The following is an 11690-nucleotide window of genomic DNA, read 5'->3' as shown; positions in this document are numbered from 1 at the left end:
TTTGTCACGTTAAAAATAGCTGTGCTGGCCGGGCGCGGTGGCTCACGCCTGTTATCCCGGCACTTTGGGAGGCCGAGGCGGGTGGATCACGAGGTCAGGAGATAGAGACCATCCTGGCTAACACGATGAAATCCCTTCTCTACTAAAAATACAAAAAAAATCCTGGCTAACATGGTGAAACCCCGTCTCTACTAAAAAAAAAAAAATACAAAAAATTAGCCGGGCGTGGTGGCGGGCGCCTGTAGTCCCAGCTACTCGGGAGGCTGAGGCAGGAGAATGGCGTGAACCCGGGAGGCGGAGCTTGCAGTGAGCTGAGATTGCGCCACTGCACTCCAGCCTGGGCGACAGAGCCAGACTCCGCCTCAAAAAAAAAAAAAAAAAAAAAAAATACAAAAAAAATTAGCCGGGCGTGGTAGCAGGCCCCTGTAGTCCCAGCTACGCAGGAGGCTGAGGCAGGAGAATGGCGTGAACCCGGGAGGCGAAGCTTGCGGTGAGCCAAGATCTCGCCACTGCACTCCAGCCTGGGCGGCAGAGCGAGACTCCGTCTCAAAAAAAAAAAAAAAAAAAGCTGTGCTTGGCCGGGCCGCAGTGGCTCACGCCCGTAATCCCAGCACTTTGGGAGACCGAGTCCGTCGGATCACGAGGTCAGGAGATCGAGACCATCCTGGCTAACACAGTGAAACCCTGTCTCTACTAAAAACACAAAAAATTAGCCGGGTGTCCTGGCGCGCGCCTGTAGTCCCAGCTACCCGGGAGGCTGAGGCAGGAGAATCACTTGAACCCGGGAGGTGGAGGCTGCAATGAGCCGAGATCATGCCACTGCACTCCAGCTTGGGCAACAGAGCGAGACTCCCTCTCAAAAAAACAAACAAAAACAAATAAAATAAAATAAAAGTTTTGCTATGTTGCTCAGGCTGGTTTCTAACTAATGGGCTCAAGCAATCATCCCGCATCAGCATCTATAGTAGCTGGGACTACAAGCCTGCACTACGACACCTGGCTGGCCCTTTTTGAATATCCTATTTAGTGGCATTAAGTACATTCACCTTAGGCAACCATCCATCTCTAGAATTTTTCCATCATGCCAATATGAAATTCTGTACATATTAAATGATAACTTCCCATTCCCTCCTCCCCCACAGACCCTGGTAACCTCCTTCCTTCCTCCCTTCCTCCCTTCCTCCCTTCCTTCCTCCCTTCCTTCCTTTTTTTTGTGTGACAGAGTTTTGCTCTTGTTGCCCAGGCTGGAGTGCAATGGCAAGATCTCGGCTCACCACAACCTCCACCTCCTGGGTTCAAGCAATTCTCCTGCCTCAGCCTCCCGAGTAGATGGGATTACAGGCATGAGCCACCACACCTGGCTAATTTTGCATTTTTAGTAGAGACGGGATTTCTCCATGTTGGTCAGGCTGGTCTCGAACTCCCGACCTCAGGTGATCCACCTGCCTTGACCTCCCAAAGTGCTAGGATTACAGGCGTAAGACACTGTGCCCAGCTATTCTTTCTTTCTTTATGAAGGTGACTATTTTAGGATCTCACATAAGAGGAATCCACACAATATTTATTCTTTTGTGTCTGGGTTGTTCCATTTAGTATGAGGTTTTCAACGTTCCTCCATGTTGTAGCATGTATCAGAATATCACTCCTTTTTGTGAGTAAATAATATTCCATTGTATGTGTATACCACATTTTGTTTATCCATTCATCAGGTGATGAACATTTGGGTTGTTTCCACATTTTTGCTGTTGTGAATAATGCTGCTATGAACACTGGTGTACAAATATGTGTTCACATTCTTGGTGTCAATTCTTTTGAGTATATTCTGAGAAGTGGAATTGCTGAATCATATGGTAATTCTATGTTTAATTTTTTGAGGAACTGCCAGGCTGTCTTCTACAGTGGCTGTACCACTTTACATATGGTAGTTGTTATGTAGCCAAATTATGTGAATAAATTATTTGCTGTAGGAAATTGGCACTTGTATACTCTAAACCAATACAGAAAGTACATCTCTCTCACTAAAATTGTTTGATGCATCAAAGAGTTGTCTGCTAAACACTTCTAATTACCATGGTGATTAATTACCAGTATCCAGAATCTTAGATATATGTGTGTTGGAGGCATGGGTCAGAAAAGAGGAGGTTAGGTGGAATCAGCAAGCAGCAAAAATATTTCCAAATCCTGCCAGGCGTGGTGGCTCACACCTGTAATCCCAGCACTTTGGGAGGTTTAGGTGGGTGGATCACTTGAGCTCAGGAGTTTGAGACTGGCCTGGGGAACATGATGAAACCCCATCTCTACAAAAAATAAAAAATTAGCCAGGCATGCTGGCGTGCACCTATAGTCCCAGCTACTTGGGATGCAGAGGTTGCAGTGAGCCACTGGGCAACAGAGCGAGACTCTGTCTCAAAAATAAATAAATTAATTAATTAAACATCCTGCAACTCTATTTCAGTTTGGTTCATCTGACATTGAAGATCAAAGAGGATGAATAATAAAGATATAGTGAGGAGGAGAGAAAGGTAGAGGAATGTGGTAAGGTTAGGCAGTGGAACTGGACTGGTCTGCTGATTCTTATGTAGTTAGTGTGAAATGAATGTCAGCAAGGCAGTTTTCCTTCTTCCTCCACTTCATCTCAGATTATCTCAGAGTCTGTTTCCTTGCTAAAGGTTGTATAATCTATAAATTATACAACTGACTTAAGACCTTTAAACAAATTGAACTTGCAGGTGAAATACAAATTTACAACGAACTTAAACATTTATCAGAGACAGTAAGAGAGCAGAGATTGAAACACTTTATTATTTTATTCTTCTTTCATCAGACTAGTCGCCTCCTGAAGCCATGGGAAATCACAGTGCTTTGGTATCTGGAGAGAGGCGAATGCAAAGGCATATCTGCAATTTTTATTTCTGGTGGGCCTTTTTGGAAGACAACTTTACGATCTTCCCCATGGCAAAGCCTTTCACTGTGATTCAAAAACAGAGAGTCTTCTAAAGGGCCAGTATGGATCCCACACACTTCTGCTTGCTAAGAGAAAAGAAAATCTTCTGTGTATCACATCAAACATCATTTTCTTGTTAGATTAAGAAGGAAGTTTCATCAGGAGCCATGGCTCATGCCTGTAATCCCAGCAATTTGGGAGGCCAAGACAGGAAGATTGCTTGAGCTCAGGAATTTGAGACCAGCCTGGGCAACAGAGCAAGACCCCATCTATACAAAAAATAAAAAATTAGGTGGGTGTCGTGGCATGCGTCTGTGAGGCTGAGGCAAGAGAATCCCTTGATCCTGGGAAATCAAGGCTGCAGTGAGCTATGATCATGCCCCTGCACTTCAGCCTGGGCAACAGAGTGAGACCCCATCCCCTCTCCAAAAATGATGGAAGTTTCCCAATAGTTTTTCTAACTATCCTTGTTGAGAAGGAAGCTCTGCTGAACGGAGGAACATCCCTTTTCTAAAAGCAATGCTTTGTGGGTCAGTGTGATCTGACTACCAGAAAGAGTCATGCAGACTATAAATGTGATATATTTGGAGGCAGATTGTTGAACTTTAGCTTCACTACTTAACGTGACCTTTTCAAGTCATTTACTCCCAGAAGACTCAGCTTTTTCAAATATAAAATGGGAATATTAAAGGATTCTTTGAGTAGCAAATAAAATATATGTGAATGAAAAAGCTTTGCCAACTACGAAGTATCAAAAAGGTTTAAAGTTTGATGATGCTGTTATGACTGTTGAATAAATAAATAACAACTGTTTGAAGTTATTAACTTAAATACACATCTACTTCTGATTCTTCAGTATTGCCCAATAGCATTCTGGTCAGTTCTTGGGATGCAGCCCCAACTCTGGTATGCTGTGTTTCATATATATATATATATTTCACAGACGGGGCCTCAGTCTGTCACCCAGGCTGGAGTGCAGTGGTGTAATCATAGCTCACTGCAGCCTGGAACTCCTAGGCTCAAGCAATCCTCTTGCCTCAGCCTCCCAAGTAGCTGGGACTACAGCACACACCACAATGCCTGGATAATTTTTTTTTTTTAATAGACAGGATCTCGCTATGTTGCTCTGGCTGGTCTTAAACTCCCGGCCTCAAACTATCCCCCTGTCTCAGCCTCCCAACGTGCTAAGATTAGAGGCATAAGCCACTGCACCTAGTCTGTGCGCTATATTTTTTAATGTTGTTAGATGCAGTTTTTAACTCCTAATGGAAAAGTGGTGAGGATAAATAAAAGGAAGGAAAGCATAAGTTAGCATTTACTAGCATTTACTCGGTGTGGGCACATTCACTTTACTTAATTCACTTATTTAAGTTTCATTGGTAGGAACACTGTCAACTAAATTGCAAAAGTAAAATAGCTCTGAAAAATGATGCTGAATTATACTCTAAAAGTGAGGTCAAGAATAAGTGTTTTGATGCAATCAAAACAAAGTTTTTCTTTACTGATTTCAACTTATAAAGTTTACAACCTATAATTCTCATAAATGAAAAAGTCAATACTGTCACCATGCTGAAGCTACTTAGGGCATTGAAAATGACCTTGATATGCCATTAAATTACATGAAATGCAGACTAATATTAAGACTGTAGTAAGTCTGAGTAAACATATTTATTTATTTATTTATTTGTTTGAGATGGAGTCTTGCTCTGTTGCCCAGGCTGGAGTGCAATGGCGTGATCTGGCTTGCTGCAGTCTGTGTCCTGGATTCAAGCGATTCTCCTGCCTCAGCCTCCCAAGTAGCTGGGATTACAGGCATGTGCCATCATGCCCGGCTAATTTTTGTATTTTTAGTAGAGATGGGGTTTCACCATGTTGGCCAGGCTGGTCTTGAACTCCTGAACTCAGGTTATCTGCCTGCCTCCGCCTCCCCAAGTGCTAGGATCACAGGCATAAGCCACCACGCCAGCCAGAAAATGTTTTAAAACAAGCCTGTTGGAATCCCTGCTTTCAATTATTTTGAGCATATACCTAGAAGTGGAATTGCTGAATCATATGGTAATTCTATGTTTAATTTTTTGAAGAATGGTCTCACTATCTTCTACAGTGGCTGCAGCATTTTACCTATAGTAGTTTTCCTGCTGTTATAAAACTACTGACTGGAGCCAGGTACAGTGGTTCATGCCTGTAATCCTAGCACTTTGGGAGGCTGAGGCAGGAGAATTGCTTGGGCCCAGGAGACCAGCCTGGACCACATAGTAGAGATCCCATCTCTACAAAAAATACCAAAACTCTCCGGGCATGGTGGCATGTGCCTGTAGTCCCAGCTGCTCAGGAGGCTGAGGTGGGAGGATCACCTGAGCCCAAGAGGTTGCTGCAGCTGCAGTGAGCCATGATTGCATCATTGCACTCCTGTCTGGGTGACAGAGTGAGATCCTGTCTCTAAATAAATAAATAAAGTAGGCCCGGTATGGTGGCTAACTCCTGTAATCCTAGAATTTTGGAAGGCCGAGGCAGTAGGATTGCTTGAGCTCAGGAGTTCAAGACCAAACTGGAAGACATAGTGAGACCCCATCTCTACTGAAAATCAAAAAGCTAGCAAGGTGTGGTGATGTGCACCTGTAATCCCAGCTACTTGGGAGGCTGAGGCAGGAGGATCAATTGAGCTCAGCAGATGAGGCTGCAGTGAGCTGTGATCACGCCACTGCACTCCAGCCTGGACGACAGAGCGAGACCCTGTCTCTAAAAAGAAAAAAAGGAATAAATAAATAAAACTGCTGACTGAACAGGAGCATTGAATGGGTAAATCATGTGTAAACTAGCCAAAATATTCCCATGCCTCTCTATCTGAATATGCAGTATAATCTAAAAAATATACGCTTTGTAGTGTACCTTTAATATTAATGGCATCTTCTGATGATGAGTTTAACAACTGCAAGATAGCATGATGTAGAGTTTCTGAAATTCTTCGATATATAATTAGGTTATTTAAACAGATATTACTATTTAACATTTGTTTGCAAGTTTGTGACTGTACATCAAAATAGTTTTTGTATAGTTATGCACGTCTATCACAGATATACTAAATTATGTGTATATATATATATATATATATATATATAAAATTTATTTATTTATTTAGAGACAGAGTCTAGCTCTGTTGCCCAGGCTAGATTGCAGTGGCGCAATCTTGGCTCACTGCAACCTCTGCCTCTCGGGTTCAAGAGATTCTCATGCCTCAGCCTCCCGAGTAGCTGGGATTACAACTGCCCGCCATCATGCCCAGCTAATTTTCATATTTTTAGTAGAGATGGGGTTTCGCCAGTTGGCTAGGCTGGTCTCGAACTCCTGACCTCAAGTGATCCACCCGCCTCGGTCTCCCAAAGTGCTAGGATTATTGGCACAAGTCACCGCATCCGGCTTAATGTTTTTTTTTTTTTTTCCTTATGTGTGCTTATGGGGAAATACCTTCAGATTCACATTCCTGAATATCATGTTTTCTTTCCAAGGCATAACATAACGTCTTGGGATCATCCCTTGCTTTAATGAAAATCGTGGCAAATGAATCTCTTCATACCTGATGATTAGGAAAGCAAGAAGAAAAGATATCTTGTGAGCCAAATACAATCATTTTAGCATCATTCCAGGCACTGGAGGCAGTTGTGCATTCATGTTTGGTCCCCTGCTGTTGCAGGACAGATGGCTGTGCCATTGAAACTCAGCTAAAAGATAATCATATAAGTACCCACTTATCACCAAGATCAAGTCAGGGCCAGGTATCTGTAAGTCTAACTGCATGCTGTCCTTTACAATTTGCCCACAATGTCCATTTTAATCTGACTTTTTTTTTTTTTTTTAATGAGATGGAGTGCATTATCATGCCCAGCTGGGGTTTTGCCATGTTGGTCTCGAATTCCTGACCTCAAGTGAACCACCCACCTTGGCCTCTCAAACTGTTGACATTACAGCCGTGAGCCACTGCACCCTGCCCATTTTAACTTGACTTTAAGAGAAAAGGCAAGGCACCTAGATTTGCCTCAGGCCTACCGACTGCCTAAAGGAAATGTCTGGCCAGCCACAAAAAACAGAAACTATATTGGCTTCTGAATTTATGTATGCTCTACACTCAGGTCAGACTTGCTTTCCCTGCACACATATTTCCCTCTGGAACATAAAGCTTTCTATATAGATGCCAAAGGGGAACACAAAGTTATTGACCATATCTATGTGGTTCCCAGGTTGCAAAACAAGCAAACAAAAAACCCCAGAACCCCATAAGTCCTTACTTATTAGCAGATTTATAGAGACTCTCATCAGAGCAGTTGTTAGTGAGTTTAGGCAAAGTAGGACAAGTATCTTTCCCTGAAGCCATTCCTGACAGCAATGGATGGAATTCTCATCTAAAACTTCACTAACTCACTAGCCTAATTATGATGACAATGCTGCTCTGATGTAACAATGTTTTGCTAACTTCATAGTAACTCTCAGCAGTTACAGTAGCAGTTAAGAGTGTCCAGCTCACAGGTGTGGTGGTGGGTGCCTGTAATCCCAGCTACTCAGGAGGCCAAGGCAGGAGAATCACTTGAACCCAGGAGGCAGAGGTTGCAGTGAGCCGAGATTGCGCCACTGCACTCCAACCTGGGTGACAGAGTGAGACTCTAAATCAAAAAAAAAAAAAGTGTCCAGCTCAGAGCTATTTTCAGGGCTTTAAAAAAAATCCCCCTTCTGGCCTGGCACGGTGGCTCGTGCCTGTAATCCTAGCACTTTGGGAGGATGTGGCAGGAGGATCACTTGAGCCTAGGAATTTGAGACCAGCCTGGGCAACATAGTAAATTCCGGTCTCTACAAAAAATAAAAAAATTTGGCCAAGTGTAGTGGCTCATGCCTGTAATCCCAGCACTTTGGGAGTCCGAGGCAGGTGGATCACTCGAGGTCAGGAGTTCAAGACCAGCCTGGCCAACATGGTAAAACACCTTCTCTACTAAAAACACAAAAATTAGCCAGGCATGGTGGTGTGCGCCTGTAATCCCAGCTACTTGGGAGGCTGAGGCAGGAGAATTGCTTGAATCCGGGGGCAGAAGTTGCGGCAAACAGAGATGATGCCACTCCACTCCAGCCTGGGTGACAGAGCAAGACTCCATCTCAAAAAATAAATAAATAAATAAATAAATAAATAAGCTGGGCGTGGTCACAGGTACTTGTGGTCCCAGCTGTTTGAAAGGCTGAGGCAGGAGGATCACTTGAACCCAGGAGGTCGAAGCTGCAGTGAGCTGTGATTGCACCACGGCTCTCCAGTCAGGGCAACAAAGCAATACCTTGTCTCCAAAAAACAAGACAAAACAAAACAAAATAAAACAAATTCCTTTTTGAGTAGAACATCATTCTTATAATGAGCAATTAAAAATGAAGATGTTTGTGACACAAATTTGACACATACTAGAAAATATGTTGAACTGAACAATTATTCAGTAATTAAAAAATAATCACTTCAAATTAACATTCTGTATTGGTCCATGGCTGATTTTCCTCTTTATATATTGCGCATGCCACCTACAGTCAACTGATTTTCAACAAAGGTGCCAAGAACACACACGAGGGAAAAGACAGTCTCTTCAATAAACAGTGCTGGGGAAATTGAACATCCCCATGAAGAAGAATGAGACTAGACCCCTACCTCTCACCATACACAAAAATCACCTCAGAATGGATTAGGATTAAATGTAACTTGAAACTACAAAACTACTAGAAAACATACAGAAATACTCTACAACATTGGGCTGGGAAAGGTTTTTTTTTTTTTTTGAGACAGGGAGGTTCTCACTCTGTCACTCAAGGTTGAGTGCAGTGGCACAATCACGGCTCACTGCAGCCTCAACCTCAATCAATCATGGGCCCAGGTGATCTTCCCACCCCAGCCTCCCAATAGCTGGGACCACAGGTGTGCACTAACATGCCTGCCTAATTTTAAAATTTTTCTTTTTTTTTTTTTGAGACAGAGTCTCGCTCTGTCACCAGGCTGGAGTGCAGCGGTGCGATCTCAGCTCACTGCATCTTCCGACTCCCTGGTTCAAGCGATTCTCCTGCCTCAGCCTCCCGAGTAGCTGGGATTACAGGCATGTGCCACAACGCCCAGCTAATTTTTGTATTTTTAGTAGAGACAGCGTTTCACCATGTGGGCCAGGATGGTTTTGATCTCCTGACCTCATGATCTGACCGCCTCGGCCTCCCAAAGTCCTGGAATTACAGGCGTGAGCCACCACGCCCAGCCTAATTTTTAAATTTTTTATAGAGATGGGGTTTTGCCATGTTGCCCAGGCTAGTCTTGAACTCCTATGCTTATGTGATTCACCCACTCAAGCCTCCCAAAGTGCTGGGATTACAGGTGTGAGCCACTTTGCCTGGCCCAAGGATTTTTAAAATAAGACCTCAGCAAAACAGGCCAACAAAAGCAAAAATAAACACATGGGATTACATCAAACTGACAGGCTTTTGCACAGCAAAGGAAACAAGAGTGAAGAGACAACCTACAGAATGGGACAAAACATCTGCAAAATATATATCTGACAGGGGGTTAAAAACCAGATTACATAAAGAGCAGTGAAAAATGACCAATCTGATTTAAAACTGGGTAAAATGACTGGGTGTGGTGGCTCATGCCTATAATACCAGCACTTTGGGAGGCTGAGGCAGGAGGATTGCTTGAGCCCAGGAGTTCGAGACCAGTGTGGTGCTAAGCATGATGGATCCTCAGGCAGGAAGATCGCTTGAGCCTGGAAGGTCGAGGCTGCAGTGAACCATGACTGTGCCACTGTACTCCCAGCCCAGGCAACACAGCGAGACCCTGTCTCAAAAGGTAAAAGATCTTAGTAGACATTTCTCAAAAGAACACATGCAAAGGTCAAGTAATGAAAAAATGCTCAACATCACTATATACTGCACAACTGATACGTGTCCCATTTATGTTTCACCATCTATTACATGCACCTCAAGAGTGTAAATCCAATTTGTTTAAACTCAAACCAATCCAGCCTATTTTATCCCCTAAGATTTGTCATATTGCAGAATATTTTAGGTTATGAAAACTGATTTTAATAAAGAAAGGTTACTAGTGAGGATAAATGTTTAAACTACTATAGCAGAGAGGTGGACGGTTATTAGTGTAAGTCCAACCCACTGGCAAGTAGAAAAAATATTATTAGGCTAAGCAGGAAGAATTACTGCAAGATATGCTGGTTTGATGAGAGCATAAACTAAAAGAATACATACCTAAGAACAGTTTGCACATCTTGAATTGGATAGCCAGAAAGGTTCAGAGTCATCTTAGATAATTTTTTATTTTATTTTTGGAGACGGAGTCTAGCTCTGTGCCCAGTCTGGAGTGCAGTGGCATGATCTTCGTTCACTGCAACCTCCGCCTCCCGGGTTCAAGCAATTCTCCTGCCTCAGGCTCTCGAGTAGCTGGGACCACAGGCACACACTGCCATGCCCAGCTGATTTTTTGTATTTTAGTATAGACGGGGTTTCACCGTGTTGCCCAGGCTGGTCTCGAACTCCTGAGATCAGGCAATCCGCCTGCCTCGGCCTCCCAGTGTTAGAATTACAGGTATGAGCCACCATGCCGGGCTGATAAATTTTTAAAGAACCTTAAAAACTGCCCTTTCCTCAGCTGCTGCCAAGGTGCTTGGTCATTCCAAGGAAGCTAAGGCCACGTTGGGGTGAGAGCCTCACTTCATCCGGCGATTAGCACCTCATCCAGCAGCGCCAGCCCCACACAAACCCGTGCCATGGCCTCCCTCTCCGAGCTCGCCTACATCTACTCGGCCCTCATTCTGCATAATGATAAAATCAATGCCCTCATTAAAGCAGCTGGTGTAAATGTTGAACCTTTCTGGCCTGGCGTGTTTGCAAAGGCCCTAGCCAATGTCAGCATTGGGAACCCCATCTGCAGTGTAAGGGCTGGTGGACTTGCAGCAGCTGGAGATCCTACCCCCTCCACTGCTGCTGCTTCAGTTGAGAAGAAAGTGGAAGCAAAGAAAGAAGAATCCGAGGAATCTGATGAGGACATGGGCTTTGGTCTTTTTGACTAAACCTCTTTTATAGCATATTCAATAAAAACCTAAACTTTGAAAAAAAGAAATAACCTTAAAAATTGAAGCACTGCTTTCTGTATGGCAGTAGGATGCAACACAAGCCAGAAATCTGAGTGGTTTCCAAATGTTAAAGAAACAATGATTGGCTGGGCGTGGTAGCTCATGCCTGTAATCCCAGCACTTTGGGAGGCTGAGGCAGGTGGATCACCTGAGGTCAGGAGTTTGAGACCAGCCTGGCCAACATGGTGAAACCCTGTCTCTATTAAAAATACAAAAAAATTAGGTGGGTGTGGTGGCATGTGCTTGTAATCCCAGCCACTTGGGAGGCTGAGGCAGGAGAATCGCTTGAACTCGGGAGGCGGAGGTTGCAGTGAGCTGAGATGGTGCCATTGCACTCCAGCCTAGGCAACAAAAGTGAAAACTCCGTCTCAAAAAAAAAAAAAAAAGAAAAAAAAAAAAACTATTGCTAAAAAACCAGGAAGGTGTGGGGAAGAAACAATCTTGATGAAGATAAAGTAGCTTCAGGCATCAACGCCCTTTAAAAGGCATAACTTTTGCTAGAAAAATTGGCAATATTTACATTAATATGTGGCATTTAAATATTCAGAATAATTATCTTTCTTAATGTACTATTTCTAAAATCACCTCCCATAAATTGT

At 43.5% G+C, this 11690-nt stretch overlaps 2 protein-coding genes across 2 annotated transcripts; one reads left to right on the top strand and one right to left on the bottom strand.

The window, feature by feature from the left end:
* Positions 1-2788: 2788 nt before the first annotated feature.
* Positions 2789-7343, bottom strand: SPMIP10 (sperm microtubule inner protein 10). Its single transcript, XM_031011541.2, has 3 exons — positions 7228-7343; positions 6410-6518; positions 2789-3030 (listed from the first exon to the last, which is right to left on the bottom strand). The coding sequence occupies exons 1-3, from the start codon at positions 7311-7313 to the stop codon at positions 2821-2823; spliced, it is 405 nt and encodes a 134-aa protein (XP_030867401.1). The 5' UTR covers positions 7314-7343; the 3' UTR covers positions 2789-2820.
* A 3382-nt stretch (positions 7344-10725) lies between these two features.
* Positions 10726-11028, top strand: LOC101146853 (large ribosomal subunit protein P1-like). The gene has a single exon (XM_019028445.2). The coding sequence runs from the start codon at positions 10726-10728 to the stop codon at positions 11026-11028; it is 303 nt and encodes a 100-aa protein (XP_018883990.1).
* The last annotated feature ends 662 nt before the right edge of the window (positions 11029-11690 follow it).

Source organism: Gorilla gorilla, chromosome 4 (genome assembly GCF_029281585.2).
Source record: "Gorilla gorilla gorilla isolate KB3781 chromosome 4, NHGRI_mGorGor1-v2.1_pri, whole genome shotgun sequence".
In the NCBI taxonomy this organism is placed as follows: domain Eukaryota; kingdom Metazoa; phylum Chordata; class Mammalia; order Primates; family Hominidae; genus Gorilla; species Gorilla gorilla.
Note: the sequence above shows the minus strand (reverse complement) of the source record. Positions and strands in the feature narration are given on the sequence as shown.

Coding starts and splice junctions, on each gene's coding strand:
- SPMIP10 (XM_031011541.2), bottom strand. CDS start 7,313: ATGGCTTCAGGGAAAGATACTTGTCCTACTTTGCCTAAACTCACTAAC. Junction 6,519..7,227: donor CTCTATAAATCTGCTAATAA/GTAAGGACTTAT, acceptor CCTAATCATCAG/GTATGAAGAGATTCATTTGC. Junction 3,031..6,409: donor TCAGGAATGTGAATCTGAAG/GTATTTCCCCAT, acceptor CTTTTCTCTTAG/CAAGCAGAAGTGTGTGGGAT.
- LOC101146853 (XM_019028445.2), top strand. CDS start 10,726: ATGGCCTCCCTCTCCGAGCTCGCCTACATCTACTCGGCCCTCATTCTG.